General features: G+C 47.8%; 3 protein-coding genes across 4 annotated transcripts in view; 1 reads left to right on the top strand and 2 right to left on the bottom strand.

Annotated features, from left to right (window-relative positions):
* The first annotated feature begins 462 nt into the window (after window positions 1-462).
* Window positions 463-2,804, top strand: zgc:162144 (RD3 domain-containing protein). Its single transcript, XM_056600616.1, has 3 exons — window positions 463-637; window positions 860-1,167; window positions 1,620-2,804. Exons 2-3 carry the CDS (start codon window positions 860-862, stop codon window positions 2,011-2,013), a joined length of 702 nt encoding a protein of 233 aa, XP_056456591.1. The 5' UTR covers window positions 463-637; the 3' UTR covers window positions 2,014-2,804.
* On the bottom strand, window positions 2,121-9,227 carry stx5a (syntaxin 5A). Of its 2 annotated transcripts, XM_056600614.1 has the most exons (11): window positions 9,019-9,227; window positions 8,215-8,431; window positions 7,907-7,977; window positions 7,726-7,781; window positions 7,394-7,581; window positions 6,585-6,641; window positions 6,387-6,465; window positions 5,929-6,003; window positions 5,666-5,769; window positions 5,423-5,544; window positions 2,121-4,427 (listed from the first exon to the last, which is right to left on the bottom strand). In XM_056600614.1, the coding sequence occupies exons 2-11, from the start codon at window positions 8,275-8,277 to the stop codon at window positions 4,268-4,270; spliced, it is 975 nt and encodes a 324-aa protein (XP_056456589.1). In that variant the 5' UTR covers window positions 8,278-8,431; window positions 9,019-9,227; the 3' UTR covers window positions 2,121-4,267. The 2 variants fall into 2 exon arrangements, with proteins under 2 accessions (XP_056456589.1, XP_056456590.1); XM_056600615.1 differs by lacking the exon at window positions 5,929-6,003 and having other exon boundaries at window positions 2,123-4,427; window positions 9,019-9,169.
* A 7,544-nt stretch (window positions 9,228-16,771) lies between these two features.
* Window positions 16,772-17,259, bottom strand: part of vegfba (vascular endothelial growth factor Ba) — a 10,880-nt gene continuing 10,392 nt past the window's right edge. The window contains exon 8 of the mRNA XM_056601136.1: window positions 16,772-16,793. Coding sequence (XP_056457111.1) covers window positions 16,772-16,793 — 22 coding nt within the window. The remainder of the gene's footprint in view (window positions 16,794-17,259) is intronic.

The following is a 17,259-nucleotide window of genomic DNA, read 5'->3' as shown; positions in this document are numbered from 1 at the left end:
TCGTCTTGTGAAGTGGCTCTAGTCCTGTGACTCTAGTCCTGAGCCGTGGCAGGTTGTTGTATTCACATTTTAGGGGGTGAAATGGGTCGGCTGAGATCAGGGATGGTGTTCATAAAGCCGGGTGATATTTGGCAAATGTGCCAATTTCCTGGCTATGGGTGTTGTTTTGAGTGGTATTTGAATTGAGGGTAACAGGGTTACATTATTAATTGCAATTGGCGCCCCCCATTGGCTTGTTTTAACTGTGTGTGAAGCTTTCCAACGATGACATTTCAAAATGATCCACTCTGTGTGCCTGTAAGGTAAGCTGACCCTGTCACTCACTCTCTATTAATACAGGATTATTTTCATGCTCCATCCCAGACACTACCCTACACAAGCACATATATGCACACACTGACACACACTCACACACACCCTCCCACCCCTTGGACAACACGTACAGCTACTGTCTGCCCCGGACCGTCAGAGGTAGCACGGCAGTCAGGTAGCTGCGTGTTCTCCGTAAGTTTGTTTGACTGCCCCAATGGAGGCCTGTTGTTTCTCCTGTTGCTGAACAAGGACTTAAGACCGAACCAGACACGGGATTCTCTACCACAGGATCACCCCACAGATAACCTTATACAACTTTAATGAGGTAAGAGTATATATTCGATTCAATAATCATTAACTTTATAAATGTCATCAGAAGTACAATTGTAGTACAATTGTTCCTGTGGATTTTTTCTCCAGGGTATGTTGGTTAGGGTTATAAACACCTAATTTAAAAAGGCTCCTCTCAAATCCTTGGTTTCACTGGCAATAAATGTCACCATCTGCTCCTTTTTCATAACAACCCCCCCTTCTCCCGTCCCCCCAGATGTTCCCCTGGTCCGCTGTGTTCTCCCTGGAGCCCAAAGTCCCGGGGCGCCGCTCCTCGGAGGAGCTGGTGACCAACACCCTGATGCTGGAGCTGGGCGCCATCGTGAAGAGGACCGAGCGCATCCGCCTGGAGAGAGTGTCCGAGGGCCGCCGGCGCCGCTCCTCCGCCTCCTCCGCGGCCAACTACAGCTGGCTGGCCACGGCCCCCGCCCCGGCGCCATACGAGCTCACCCCTGGGGACCTGCTGGAGCTGCAGGAGCTGTGCTCCAAGGTCCCCCCGTCGCAGTGCGGTCCTCTAATCGTCAGGTAGGAGAGACGGTCATGGAGGCCCACCTACACTGACAAGAACCACAATCTGCTTTATATACTGGTGCTGTTGGTTGTGGAACTGGCTACATGGAGAAAATACAATTGTTCCTCAAACGATTTTTATTCATTCACATAAGGGCTCTTTAAGGAGTTGTCATCTCAAAGTCCTATCCTCACTAGGCAAATTTTAGGGCAGTGATACTTACAGCACAATACTTTGTCTGCACACAAAAAGAGAGACCTGTTGAATAAGACATACCTATTCAGCATATTGTGGGTCAACTTAAAAACATTTTTTTCGTTTGACACCTCATATTGTCTGGTAGTGTGCGGTTAATTGCTTTAGGCAGTAAACTCGCGATGGTCTTCTATTGTGTAGTTACTGTTTAATGCCAATACAAATACAGAACGTGTTGACACGTGTCAATGTTCCACCGCCGCTGTTGCAGGTTCCGGCGGCTGGTGTCCCAGATGGAGCCGGAGGTGCAGGAAGTGGCCCGCCTGTTTCGCACCGTCATCCGCGACTGCGTGGAGGAGCAGGCCGGCGAGGACACATCTGACGCCCACGCCCCCATCTTCGAGAAGCAGCACCGCAGCAAGAGCCTCTCCTTCGTTCACTTCCGTTCGCGGTTCCGCACAGGGCCCCTGTTCCGGGGCGGTGCGATGGGAGGGTCCCGGGGGAACCTTGAGCAGTCCATGGAGTGGTCGGACGAGGAGGAGGAGCCGATGGAGGAGGACATTGGGAGGGTGGAGGACGCCAGGCTCAGGGCCCGGGCCGCCAGGAAGAGCCGGAGCCGGAGCATGCCAGAGATCAGTCCCGTCGAGCAGGGCGTGCATGGGTGAGCGGTGCAGTGGTCAGGAGATTAGACAAACGGACGGGTGGTTTTGAGAGAGAGCCGGTGCAGAATGAAAGGTATTGGCCATAATATGGTGGCCCCCTTCATAGTCAAGGGTGGAGGAGATATTGGAAGAGAAGCGGAAATATGTACATAATATAGATGCTAGCTTTTAGGACATACTTAATACTTCATTAAAGGGTGTAAAGTAGCCTGGAGAAAAATATACAGAATACGAGACCTCATTAAAGAGATATTAACGGCCAACTGGTGTCCATCCTCAATACATCAGAAGCTGTTTTGCTCCTTAGATTTTGTCGATAGTTTTTGCACACTTACCTCATAATTCACCATGGACTGAGAACAGTTTGGAATGCACTTTTGCAGTCTAGTTCCTCATTAGTAAAGTCATTCAGAATGGGTACAGCACATAGTAAGGGAATGTTCTTCTCCCTACTCATTTTCACCTTCAGCACCCAATTACTTAGCAGGTTTTGTTTCTTTCAACCCAATTAACCACAAGCACCGATGTAAATACCAGTGAGGTGTAGGCCAGCAGATGTCTAGAAAGATTGTATATTTTCCTATGATTGTGAAACATTGCTGTATTAGGTGATTAAAACCATGCTTTTTCAAATCCATATCCTTTTTTTGTGTATAAATGAAATTATACATGCAGGTTGTTGATCTGGTGTTGGTCTTGTGCATGTGTACTTTGAAATGCACTTTTTCATTCTAGTTCCTGATTAGTAAAGTCATTAAGAACGGGTACAGCTTGTTGATCTGGTGTTGGGTCTTGTGCATGTGTACTCTAGCTTAGAAACGGCATGTTGCAAGTGGTTACATCATATCATGATGTACACGTAAACAATCTGCCCCAAAGTTTATATAACTGATGGGCCCAGATTAGCACATTGCTTCTGGAAAGCCGTCTCAAAATAGCACGCAGGTGAATTATATGGAGGATGCTAATCCTCTTATGTTCAATAATAGGTCAACCATTAACACAGACCTCCTATCATTCATTTATTTATATGCACTTCCTTTTCCATTACACCTTCATTACTATTTGCACTTTATACATCAACTTCAAGGCATTTGGCTAAAGTGAAGACAGGGGACGAAAATAGGAAGAATATCTCTTTCTCAAAAAGCTATGGTCCTTTAAATTACGGTTCCTGTACATGAGCTGTCCTCTTTCTGAGTCGGACAGCGCTTCACCAAATCAGTCAACAACTGCAGCCGGGCCCGACCAGACACCTGGGTGACCTGGTCGCAGTCACTTCATTAGTAGGCTTTAACTGGCACAACCCCCTCCGGTGGGCCCACCCCACCGAGCCTTACACTGGACTGAAACATGTAAAGACTACTGGGGAATAAGAAATGCTTTGAAATGCAGATTCAGACCTGCCAAGATGTCCACGCTGACAGAAAAACAGTGTCAACGTGCTGCCTGAACCAATTCCAAATGAACTATTTCTGTTTTGGTGGAGGGCAATGCCAGGAAGTTCCCCTTCAGTTGACTGTATTGCCATGCTGCCTTTCTTTTCATATACAAACAAAAATAGACTAATATTTCCAGATGCAGTTCTTGTTAGAAGTACACATTTTGGCAAATAAAGTTCAGAAAAACATTAATAGGGAAAATAGGACCTAGCGTCGGTATTCCAATTATTGTGAATAGATTAGTGACAAAGTCAACAGCAAAATAAGTGGCATGGCAGGCTATGAATTTCACAACCAAAAACATTTGTTATTTTCTCTTTGCGACCACACACGCTCTACACCAGCGGGAAGAGGAAGGGAAAGAAGAACCTCTGCAGTTTAACCAGATCTTAAAAAAAAAAAAAAAAGATAGTTTGTAGAATCAAACCGTTAAATAGCCATTTTCGATTAAATGTATTCAGATTAATTGGTCTAAAATAACAATGAACAGCGCTGCACTCACTCTAGCACGCAGCTCATCTCACCTCTGTGTTATCTCCAAGGCGTTGCCGTTCAGAGAGCATGGGCTGTCTGGTGGGCAGTACAGTTCATTAACCTGCCCTCAGACACCACAACCGGGCGCCCCTCTGCTCTCCCGAACAAGGAAGGAAAATAACAACTTCAAAAAGAGTCAACAGCCCAATTGGTAGAGAAAACTTTCAGATAACACGCGTTGCCTCGACAACCGTTTTGAGTCTCGGTGAAGAGTCCATTCATCTTCACACCCCACCCCTCCCAGAATTCTGTGCTCCTCAGCCACCGATCATCCTCTTTCTTTAAGCGAAGAAGACTACAAAGACGATGAAGAAGACCACCAGGACGAGGAAGATCTTGATCATCAGCCAGCGGTTGGAGGACACCGACTGGAAGTACTTGAGGATCTCCGTGTGGGCGCTCTCCACGTTTAGCTGGGTGTCCTCCACGTTGGCGTCGATCCTGCAGGGGGGGGGGGGGGGTGACATGTCAGATGGGGGCCAATAGGAAGGCTGTGAGGACACCTTCCCCCTCATTCAGGACACTGCGATACGATTGACTGGAGCCGGATGAGATTACACTAGAGCCCCAAATCCAGCTCAATCCACGAGCGTGCGGTATACACGTACCTTGCCGGAGCATGGATGAACCGTGTCAGAGACCACTAGAATGGTGGTCCCGGGTACCTTCCATGTGTATTCGTTTATGGTTCGCATCAGGTTTGAAAACTAACTGCATGTAAGCTGATACACTATTCTGTATAGCTGCGTATACGTTCAGTATGCGCTAATCAAATCCTTTGAAGTGCACAGCCATGCTAGTAAAGTAGGAAGGCAGGCGAGGGGATCGTTCTCCAGCATATCAATAACAGTAGGAATAGTACCAAGGTCGACTCCAATGTATCGGCTGAGGAGCTCGCGATTGGCGCGCTTTCCGACACTGGAGAGACAGCTAAACAAATAAGGTTTCGCCTTCTTCACTGTTTTGGCAAACCTACTAGGGGCATAGCACCACAAACGCTACTCTGGTGCGTTAAGAATCCATCCTACCTCATATGAACCCCCTCAGATGCAGCCGTGTGCTGCCTGTGCTCGTTATATTGCCATTTTACTATTCATGTTGGCTTCGGAGTAGCTTTGACCGATACAAATGGTGGCGCCTCATAATATCGTGTGCGTTTTATTATTGACACTTCTGTCTGAGTACAAAGACTCTGAACAGAAGGGGTCACAGAATTTCATCAAGACTTTACAGAGCCGGGTCAGAAACAAATATTTTTTAAAAAGGTTAGGATCCCTTTGTAAATATTTAACAATATCACATTCTACAATCCTGTATATCAACAGTTTTTACTAGTCTCTCCTGTATCTTATCTCCTTTAAAAGCCCACCTTTGCACCTGGCTTCCAAATCACAGACATCTTGTTCTCGCATCTCCTCTCCCCCCCCCCCGCTCACCTTTGAATGGTCTCCTCCTGCTCCTTGACCATGTGTGCAAGCTGCTGGAATATGGAGCCCAGCTCCACGATGGTGCTCTCAATGTTCTGCATGGTGTCCGCACGACTCTGGATGTACGAGTCCTACGAACGGGAAACGCGAATAACATCAAATTAAGAAAACCCGCAGCACTGCGTCCCGACACAGCGGCCATCCACATGTTTTAAAAAAAGTGTTTAATACAAGACACAGGTAAAGCCGTACCTGCTCGTCAATGAGCTGGAGCTGCATGGGGTTGGACTGGGAGTCCATGTCGATGGCCACCTCCCCCATGCTCCGGGACTCGTCCTGCATCAGCACAGAGCTTTCTGTCAACACAAGAGCAGACAGAAGCGCAGCCGCGGTTAGGGACACCAATCCCAGACGCTAAGGAGAGAAAGGTTCTTGGCTTTTTTAAGAACAGCGGGTGAACATTCAGTTAGCTAGGTGTTCCCGCTGGGAGAGACCACACACATCCAGGGAAATACCTTTGAAATGTGAGGTGGTATAGCCCTGGTACTCGCGCGCTGCTTGTGGCTCCTGGGCCCCTTTTTTGCGGCTCCCTAAAATGTTTTGTGATTTTTGCATTATAGAGGACCAGATACAGTGAGAGGCAGGCACATGGGTCACGAGCAGCCGTTCTTATGGCAACCGGCTGCTCGTGGATGCGTGAGTCTGTCTAAGAAGCGCATCTGTCGCTGCCGGTAAAAGTTGACACGGTCTGTAATGATTAACCGCTGTTCTTTGGTGTTGTTTTGCAGAGCTATCAGGGCCCAGGTTTAAAGCACGTCCTGTAGCCAGAGACACCGACTATAAAGCAAATTGGTATAATGTACTTTCAACAGAGTTGCGTGCCATTTACCTGCCGGCACCGCTATGGCGGTTGTAATGACTGCGTGTGAAGAGCGGTTACTCAGTGAAGCGGTGTGTGTGGGAAGAGACTTACTGAAGTTGTTGGCCATGGGTGAGGAAGAGGAGGGAGGCTGGGAGAACTGCTCTCTCCTGCTGCGCTGCTGCTTCAGGTTCTGTTGGACCACAAGAGATACGTTACCATTATTGTTGTTTTTGTTTTTAAGTTTAATTATGGTATTACTGCTCCAACAGCTACAGTAAGGAGTACGGCCAGAAAGCATGCGGGTCTCACCTCTGTTCTTACTTCCAGGACCGATTTGAAGTCATTGGACATGGATGCCAGTTTGGACTGTGAACACAGAAGTCAAGCGGTTTAGTGCCAAAAAATAAAATGTGAAATTGAAGTCCCAGCTCAAACTCCCAACCTAACAATTTGTTTGAGCCGAGAGCTTGAAGGAGGAGAGTTAAGACATCCATGTTATTCCCGTGGTTACGACCACCGGCGACAGTAGTGTTGTGTAGGAGTGTTTAGAATGAGCAACGTTGTATATGAAATGTGCCTCACATCGTGGGGCTACACTACAAGTTTCTGAGAAGCCTAACCCTCTCGAACACTACTTTCTTACATGACTCGACTGTACTTGTAATCTTGGAATGTGATTTGTTAGAAATGCCGTAGCCATAGCTATGGGAGAAGTAAATGATCTGTTGGCATATATGTTCTGGTTGACAGTGAGCCCGCCTATGTACGAGATAGTTTGGAGTGAAAACCGTTCCAAGGGAACAACAAGCTTTCGTTTGTTTTCAAGTTTGCCAGGTGCGAGTCTACCTTTTCCTGTGTTTTAGTGCTGGATAGATAAGCAACATTTGCTACAGACCAATGGGTAGGCTGGTAGACTGATCTATCCAGCATACATCTAAGTGGACACGTCCACATGTGATGTCACTAAAACACAGGAAAACTGCTTGTAATGGCTGATCACATCCACACCTGGCAACATAAACCTACATCAGCGCTAGCCAACCCCGCCACAGGCCTAACGATCAGGGTTAAGGTTTCACTGTTAACCGGCATCCACCATCTCATGGCTCCAGCTCTACCTGTAGTGACACCACGATGGTGTTGGAGTGGGTCTGGATGTGCCGACCCCCTGGGGCCCCCCGGGACCGCACCAGGTCCTGCAGCTGGGCGATCTGTTTGTTCAGGCTGTTGATGTCCTGTTTGATGATGTAGGTGAGCTCCTCGATCTCCACCCCCTTGTCGTCAAACAGAGATTTCCTCTTTGCCACTGAAATGTTTAAAAATTGGTTATCGTCAACTTTTCATGTGGAGGGTGATATCGATCAGTTTAAAATCAATTCTTTCTATTCAACTGTTTATTATGAAATTACATCAATGCAAGGCCAATAAAAGACCATGACCATGAACTTACAAATGGTGAGTTTTTCCAACTTGGCGAACGTATTGCTCAAGTCTCTTCCAATTCGCCTAGAAAAGAAAAACCAGTTAGGTCAAAACTTAAGTCAGAAGAAGGAAGCATCACCTTAAGAGCAGGCCAATATTTGCACGGTTGCCACTGTGTGATGTGGCTCGTTAGTATGAGTTGCACTCACTTGGCCATGACGGTGAAGTCACTGCGCTGCTTGAGGGCGCTGAGGACCGGCTTAGTCGGCTGGATTCCATTCTAGCATTAAAAGATACACCAAATTAATATTCATTAAATCACACATCATAAATGAATCAGACTTACATTTACGTCAATTAATGCCCTCATAATAAAAGTAAAGTTACTTAAAAGTGTAGTTCCTGTTATCATTTAAAATCGAAAGCACCCCCGGTAAGTCCCAGATAAGAGGTAAGAATGAAAGTGATAGTCTGCCAAAAATGATACACAAGTAAACATGTTTTCATGAGAACATACCTGTCTGCCCTGAAGAGATTTACAGGCCGACTGGAACTCGAGGGTCCGGTCTCGGCAGGTCATCTTCCCTCCGGGGAGTCACCAGCCCGGGTCACAGCTCTACCGGGGTCGGGTTGGACCGATCGAGATCAGCTGTTCACAACTGTGTGGCAGAACCTTCTGTGGCGTGGGCAGCTCTCACATCCACTCGAGCGTAGACACACACACGTCCATTTCTCTGTGATAAGGGGGCAAGGATCCAGAACCCCTCAGAGAACAAACATACACAAATCTGCATGAACACACGGCCACACACACACAGTCACACATAAACGTATGAGCGCGCGCGCACACACACACACACACACACACACACACACGCACACACACACACAGGGGAAGATGAAGTCACTTTGACTTCTATGTGAAAAAGACGCGTGTGTCATTCTTCCAACCATGAGTAACTCGGCCCATGCCACACTACGTCTATCCCATTATATGGATTAGACTCGGACGTACACACCACAGCAACACGCCGGCCGGTGACAGTCACGACAGTGCTTATGACGGATAGCAACTCAGACAATAACACAATCGTTTGAGTATCAAGTCATAGAAGACGGGTACATAAAATGATAACCATTTGTTGGGATCCAATCATGCTCCAAAGGGGTTTGCGGTCGATCCCCCCCAGCCCAGCTGATTCCGGCCTGGTTGGCTAACGGGAAGCTAGGCTAGCAGCGGAGCTACTTCTGTTTTCTCAGCCCTACGAGTAGAAGAAAACCAAAACCAAAAGCGGGCTCCTTTAAATATCGGCATAAATACCTGTTGTTAGAAGCTATCCTAGTCCGATTTCGTCGTTGTCGGGTCGATGATATCAATTATTTCACGGATCCTCGACGGTTGTGGTGGAAAAGCAGGCGATCCTTTAGTTAAAGTTCCGATCCGGGTCACTTCCGGAGGGCTACGTCACTGCCACGTCTACCTACCACCGCGGAGGGGTCGGTACTAAAGGCCGCCGACAGAGGTCACTACATCTCTGTTGTCAGGATACAGGCGTCCCTTATGAGTGGCAAGATCAACAATGTGTCTTAAATTCTTTAATACAGTTTCAAGTTTTCAAATGAAGATAAACCGGCCGGCATTGTTGGACTAGACTCAAGCACTTGCAGCTCATTTTCCACTTTGGCAATTTGTGTGTGTGTGTGTGTGTGTGTGTGTGTGTGTGTGTGTGTGTGTGTGTGTGTGTGTGTGTGTGTGTGTGTGTGTGTGTGTGTGTGTGTGTGTGTGTGTGTGTGTGTGTTTGTGTGTGGTGGTGTGTGTGCGTGTGTAGTTGTGTGTGTGTGTGTGTGTGTTGGTGGGTGGGTGGGTTGGTGGGTGGGTGAGTGAGGATGATAAGCTATAGCCTTCAAGATGAACTGCTCTCCAGGTATGTTATGGGAAAAGATAACATCCAGGAAAGCACTTTGATTTTTCCCGACTGCTACTGGTACCCACATCCTCAGTACAACATGAACTTGCATGCCCACAAAACTGCCATGCCCGTACCTCTGTTGCTCATAGCCTATAGCTTCGTCCTATGTGTAGCCCGTAGCCTATAGCTACCTCTTACCCCTTACCCCTTACCTCTTACCCCTTACCCATCACCTCTTATCACCTCTCCCCGCTTCACCCTTCACCCACAGTATTGCAACAACATCATCCCCATGTTTGCATTGGTATTTGTATATTTGTCCCCATTTGAACATTTCATTCAGGGCACATTCAGTGTGCTGATTTCCGTCCCCTGGTTTTTTATGGGCACAATGCGTGTTATGCCTGTCAAAGTCCTGTATGGTGAAATACATTGAAATCCATCAAGCTCACTCTCAATGTTGTTCATCACTCTCTCACACATGAGGACAAACGTTTACGAAATCCCACACAGACACCCACACAGACACACACAGACACACACACACGCACACACACACACACACACACACACACACACACACACACACACACACACACACACACACACACACACACAGATACCATCAAAGCACACACACACTCACAGGCCAGATAGGGTACAGTACCTGCTTCAACACAGCTGCTGCTACAGAAGAGGGTTCAGAAAACACAGGGCTAGAGTTTTTCTACTGCTAGAAAAATATAACTGGGTAGAAAGCAAGGTGGAAAAATACCGGAAGCCCCTGTCACCGGTGTGTGTAGAGAGAGAGACAGAGAGAGAGAGAGGGAGAGAGCGAGAGAGAGAGAGGCCTGTCACGCAGTAGGCAACCAGAAGGACAAGGGGACCTGGGGAAACCCATCATATAGGTGGCCTCAGTGAACAGCCGGCCAGATGAACCCCACTGACTCAAAGGCAATCAGACAGACAGGCAGACAAGCAGACAAACAAACAGACGGATGAATAGACTGACAAACAGATAGAATAACAAACATACCCAGATGGACAAACAGACAACATAGCATGGGAAACACGCCAACAGACACCAGACAGACAGACAGACAGTTAGGCTCACAGTCAGTCACGGCAGCAAGATAGATAGACAGACAGGCAGTTCTACGGACGTATAGAGGGAAATAGTTCAACGCAGTTCCTTCCATTTACTAGCCTTAAGTGGTGCTTCCATTAATCACATCTATGGTGATGAGGCGCTGGAGGAGCCTAATAAGCTCGGGGCTTTAGGAACACATTGGAAGAGCACCATCTTGTCCTCTAACCTAATGGCTGACTCATTCTCTCTCATTTCCAGCCTTTACCATCTCCCTAATCGTGCTGCTATATTTAGCACTGGCGGCGGGCCCTTCCAGACAGATAGGTGGGCAGAAGCCCTGAGCATTTCTCCTCTTTTCTCCCGTCCCCTCTCCTCCTCTCTCCCCTCTCATCCTCTCTTCTCTGCCGTCCCCTCTCCCTCTCTCCTCTCTCCTCCTCTCTTCCCTCTCTCCCCTCTCCTCTCCTCCTCTCTTCCCTCTCTCCTCTCCTCTCCCCTCTCCTACTCTCTTCTCCCCTCTCCTACTCTCCTCTCTCCTCCTCTCTTCCCTCTCTCCCCTCTCCTCTCCCCTCTCCTACTCTCTTCTCTCCTCTCCTCCTCTCTTCCCTCTCTCCCCTCTCCTCTCCCCTCTCCTACTCTCTTCTCTCCTCTCCTCCTCTCTTCCCTCTCTCCCCTCTCCTCTCCCCTCTCCTACTCTCTTCTCTCCTCCTCTCTTCCCTCTCTCCCCTCTCCTCTCCCCTCTCCTACTCTCTTCTCTCCTCTCCTCCTCTCTTCCCTCTCTCCCCTCTCCTCTCCCCTCTCCTACTCTCTTCTCTCCTCTCCTCCTCTCTTCCCTCTCTCCCCTCTCCTCTCCTCTCTCCCCTCTCCCTTCTCTCTCCCCCTCTCCTCCTCTATCCTCTCCATCCCCTCTCCTCACCTCACCTCTATCATCATCGTCTCACCTCCGATATCATCCTACTTACTATTCCCGTCTACTCTTCCAGAACGCTGAGGTATTCTTAAATCGAAATGCTTCCCACATCGTGAACGCTTGCATATGCATACGTCATGTCTCTTTAATCAGACCTACAGTAACAGAGGTAGCCCAGATCGTCTGCCTGTCCTGTCAGACAGGCTCCAGAGAACTGTTTATGGGAGGACCAAAGCACTGATGATGGCGCAGACTGCGTCATCGTCATCTTCATCATCATCACCATCATCATCCTCGGCCCGGCTGAAACTCACATCTCTCTAACTGACCAAGAAAACACACACTGGCTAGAACTAACAGACAGGATTTTGGTCACACAATGTCCTCTCATCCGCCCTCTCCCTCTCTCAATGTCCCACGCAAACACACACACACACACACGCACATAGGCACGCACACACAGACCTCAAAACACACACTCAAAAGCACAGGGTTTGTACTTGATGTACGCTTGACTCAGCAGAACGGAGGCAGGGGAGGGTTTGAGACAATATTATGTCTCATAACATCATCACATCCCTGACCGATGCCCCCTCCCTGGCCGACACTCATCCAAAGGCCTGTTTATCTTTCATTAGCCACAAAAGAGACCATTACCCTGTGCGTGTGTGTCTTTGCATGTGTGTCTGTTTGTGTCGGTGTGTTTCTGTTCGTGTCTGTTGGTGTCAGTGTGTGTCTATGGGGCACAAGCGTCCAGAGATAAGCGTCACTTGAGACACAAATTAGAACAAACCAATCAATTATATAAAAAATTATACAATTCCTTTAATAACATCATTGTAACATCACTGGTGTGTCCTGGTATGATTTTCAATCGAAATTCACGTGACTGTGCAGTATACATGTTTTTTAATGGACAATGAATCGATTACATCTGTTTATATACTGACATAAAACGGCATTGTTTTACACATACATTATAGAGGGCACCGATGGTGTAGCAGCAACATAAAAAGAGGGGGACCATTCTCTATGCACACAGGCTACAGTAGTGCTTCTAATATAACCACCACTGTAGCTTCTCTCTATGGATACCGGCTACAGTAGTACTTCTAATATAACTACTGCTGTAGCCTCTCTCTATGCATATCGGCTACAGTAGTAATTACAGTAATATAATTGCAGAGAAGACTTGCAAAGGACAGATGGCATAAGAATTCTACAAGTGCATCTCTAAAGTAGGTCTTGCACACACAAGATCATGTCAGCTTGTTAGATACTATGACATGTGATGTACTCTAGTAGATGGTGCGCAGAGTCACTGCAGGCTGTGATGGAGCTACTTGAAAGCACAGTGTAGTTTGTGCAGATACAGGGCACAGCGACATAAAGGACACCGACACATGACACTGACATGGACATCATCAGATGACAGTTCCTAACAGCCATACGTTTCAGCGATACAGAGTGGAAAAGTTGAAAATCACCAGATACCCTGGTTCTATCCCCTCAGATCTGCCCGGTGTTTGCAATAGTGTCAACATCACAACTCTTAGAGATGTGAAGAGGAATGTGATTTACATGTGCAACATACTGTGTTAACGGCATTGATGTCGTACCCACAGACCACTTGAAATCTTCTGCTACGGCCCAGGTCTATTTGACGAAGGCTGCAAACAACGTCATTGTGTTCCAAACCACTTTCATTCAAAACAGTCCAGCTGCAACTATATAGTATATTAGCTATATAAATATTTATAAGGAAAACAATCAAGGCTAGTTGGTGAATGAAGAGACATTAAAACAGGACAGCTGCAATCAGGCTGGTCTATTAAGGAGACAAGGAGAATGTTATCTACAGGGACAAACAATCATAAGTGTTGCTATATTCTATAAGTGCTTATCCTAGGCAATGGCTTTATGTGCAGTGGGCTGCAGTCACACAGCTAGTAGTCTATCCTCATCCTAGAAAACAGACAATAGGTGTGTGCACTGGATTGTTTAGCAGCTTATTATGAGATTTATTCACTAGTAATTAGAATCCTGTTGGCCAGATTGGAATGTCCTGTCGTAGAGCAGGTGATTTTCAAAGTAAAGGTTTACTTTAGGGTGTTATATCCAACGTAAGCATTTTAAAGACTTGCAGAAGGCTTTTATACACATTTTAAACATGAATGATGCTGTGTGAGACAAGTTGATTGCTACTTAAGCATACCATAAATGCACATTTACCTACAGATATTTTTCACTATCCATATCAGAAATTATTGATAATGCTGGAGGTATTGGACAAAAAGTATTCTTAGTAACGTCTAGACTAAAAACGAATGGGAACACAAGAGGTAGTGATTGATGCACTGGTGGACCGAACAATATCAACAACAAACAGGAATGAATCCAACATGGTGGGCTTACACATGAGAGTTCATGAACATTCATCCACTGCAATGTTTTGTGGACAATATATGATGCAATGTGGATACAGATCAGTAATGTTCAAAAATATATACGCATCTATATTGTCGCTATATAACACAGTAAGTTATACTACGGGGTTCAATCAGACCCGGCAGAATAATAAGTGGTTTTCTGAATGGAATAACATTCTCTCCATCCCTGGCGCCTATAAAAAGTTTGAATCATAGCAAAACAAATAAAGAAAGGGAAAGATAGGATATTATCCTATTGACTGCATTGGGAACGTCTCACTTTAGATTCTCCGAGCCGTGCTTAATATCGCCCCCACGGCTTATTTTAATGAGACATTCTGATGTCTGAGGTCTTCAGTGGCCCCTCTGTTTAGATCCAGTCCGTCTGGGCGTGGCCCCCCAGTCTGTACATCGCTGGCCACCCAGTGTCACTCTTTATGCACTCGGATTAGCGATAAACAAAACCAAACCAAAACAACAGGAGGAGGCCTGTTGAGACCCTCAGCCGTATGGAACATGTGAACAACAGTGGCACTGAATTATACCAAAAATATAGCATAGAAACCTTAGGGTACATTAACATACTACATAAAGAACTCGCAATAAACACAATAAAAAAAAAGACATACATTTTCCTAAACTTGATGTGGTATAAAAAAATAGCTTATAATCACCTGCATACTTTTCACTGTGTGTGTGTGGGAGGGGGAGAGGGAAGGGTAGAGGGAGAAAAAACGAGAGAGAGAGAGAGAGAGAGAGAGAGAGAGAGAGAGAGAGAGAGAGGGGGGGAGCTTGCATGTGTGTACTAAATAGTACATTTGCATGTGTGTCAGCTATAACAGCAAACAACTAGATCAGAAGAGAACGAGACAGAGAAAGAGAGAGGGACAGAGAGAAAAATGGTGCGGTTGTGATTGTGTGTGTGTGTGTGTGTGTGTGTGTGTGTGTGTGTGTGTGTGTGTGTGTGTGTGTGTGTGTTGAAAGTGTGGCGTTGCGTAGTGCGTACTATCTTGTGTGTGTGTGTGTTTGTGTGTGTGTGTGTGTGTGTGTGTGTGTGTGTGTGTGTGTGTGTGTGTGTGTGTCTGTAGTGTGCGTCCAGCTCCTGTTTATATGGTGCGGTGGACAGACGCCAGACCTCATTATTGTCATTCTCCTCACTGGCGCGGGGAGGCAAACGGTCTCTTTCAGCGGGAGAGCTGGGGAGGAGCGGGAGGAAGGAGGGACAAAGCCGCGTCCTTAAGGGGACGAGGGCGAGCGGAGAGGAGAGGAGGACTGGAGCTCTGGGGAGTCCGCTCCTGATCCAGGACCACACAGACACACACACACTCTGGCATGCAGCTCAGCTCCGGCTCGGCACCAGCTGCCACGCCAGTCAGACCCAAACCCTGCACATGCGTGCGTATGTGTGTGTGTGAGGGTGCGTGTATTGAATTGCGGGTCTTTTTCACATAGAAGTCAAAGTGACTTCATCTTCCTGTGTGTGTGTGCGTGCCTGTGTGTGTGTGTGTGTGTGAGTGTGTGTGTGTGTGTGTGTGCATACATTTGTGTGTGAGTGTGTGTGCTTGTGTCTGTCTCTGTGTGTGTGTGTGTGTGTGTGTGTGTGTGTGTGTGTGTGTGTGTGTGTGTGTGTGTGTGTGTGTGTGTGTGTGTGTGTGTGTGTGTGTGTGTGTGTGTGTGTGTGTGTGTGTGTGTGGCAGTGTGTTCATGCTAATTTGTGTGGGCTTCTTTGTTTGTGTGTGTGTGTGTGTGTGTGTGTGTGTGTGTGTGTGTGTGTGTGTGTGTGTGTGTGTGTGTGTGTGTGTGTGTGTGTGTGTGTGTGTGTGTGTGTGTGTGTGTGTGTGTGTGTGTGTGTGTGTGTGTGTGTGTGTGTGTGCGTGCGTGCGTGCGTGCGTGCGTGCGTGCGTGCGTGCGTGCGTGCGTGCGTGCGTGCGTGCGTGCGTGTGTGTGTGCGTGCGCGTGTGTGTGTGCGTGTGTGCGTGTGTTTGTGTGTATGCATGCTCAGAGGGGTTCTGGATCATTGCCCTTCATAGTTAAGGTGTCCAGCAGATGTCCTTGGGCCAGGCACCTCACTGCGAGCTGTCACCTTGTGTCCGAGGTGTGGGTGAATGGGAGGCGATGCCAGCGCCTGACAACGGCTGTATAATGTAGTCCGTTTGTGAGGTGGTCTGCTTAACTTCCAACGGTAACAATGTCCTCTGACAGGTCCCCTACACCACCCAGCACATTAGTTAATGGCTTCCCCACATTGGTTTGGAATGAAGTAGTGATTTGTTTCTATTTATCTACTTAACTGCACCACCATAGTCTCGGCCACAGTTGCTAGAAAGTTCCATGGAAAGTTCCACTAGACTTAGGCACGGGGGACAGCGGCAGTTGGATCCCCCCACTTAACGGGGGGTTGGGGGGGATAATAAGTCTTAGGCATGTGGATCTATGCACGCCGTCGTCACACACAGTGGCAGAGAGGCTATGTGTATTTACATGAATACTTTATCTGGGCCTGCTCCCTCTCCCAGCTCCTCTGAACCAGTGAGGCGAGAGAAGACCTTGGAGGAGTCCATTTTGGGCTCGGCCTGGGGGGGGGGGGGGGGGGGGGGGGGGGGGGGGGGGGGGGGGGGGGGGGGGGGGGGGGGGTCTGTCCGTGCCGCCCTCGGAGGCCCGGACGCAGGGAAGAAGTGAGGAATCGAGGAAGAGCAGGCGAGGAAGAGGAGACCGGGAGGAAGCCCCACGTCAAACGCTCACGCTCCCAGGGCCTCGCACCTGTAAAACACACGACAAAACCAGCAGCTCATTAAAACGAAAGGTCACCTCTGTTTACAGCCAGGCGTGACGTCTTCGATGAGCCATGATGGCCGTTTCAAAATGTATAGCCGCATGGTGGAGGGTCCAACCAGATGCATGATGAATAGATCAGCCTAACCAGTGAACCCACCCATCCAGTACACATGGAGTGTCTTCGAGAGCTGGACTGGTAGCGTTTGTGTTGATTGATTCTTTGTGAAACAAGCTGAGCCCCTGGTACAACAAGCTAAGCGGATTGTGCGATGGCCTGTGTTTGTCATACACCCGGCCAGCTCTGTGTAAGCAGATAAGGCTGGCCACTGGGCTAGCACTCTGTGCTTTATTTACCCAAACGCTCTAGGGAGAGAGGGGGGGGGGCTGCGGTCCGCCATGTCTGCCTTCACCACTGTGCACGATCATCCCTTGTTTGTCCAACTGATTATAA

This window comes from Gadus chalcogrammus, chromosome 10, assembly GCF_026213295.1.
Source record: "Gadus chalcogrammus isolate NIFS_2021 chromosome 10, NIFS_Gcha_1.0, whole genome shotgun sequence".
Taxonomy (NCBI): domain Eukaryota; kingdom Metazoa; phylum Chordata; class Actinopteri; order Gadiformes; family Gadidae; genus Gadus; species Gadus chalcogrammus.
This window is presented reverse-complemented; position numbering and strand designations above follow the sequence as displayed.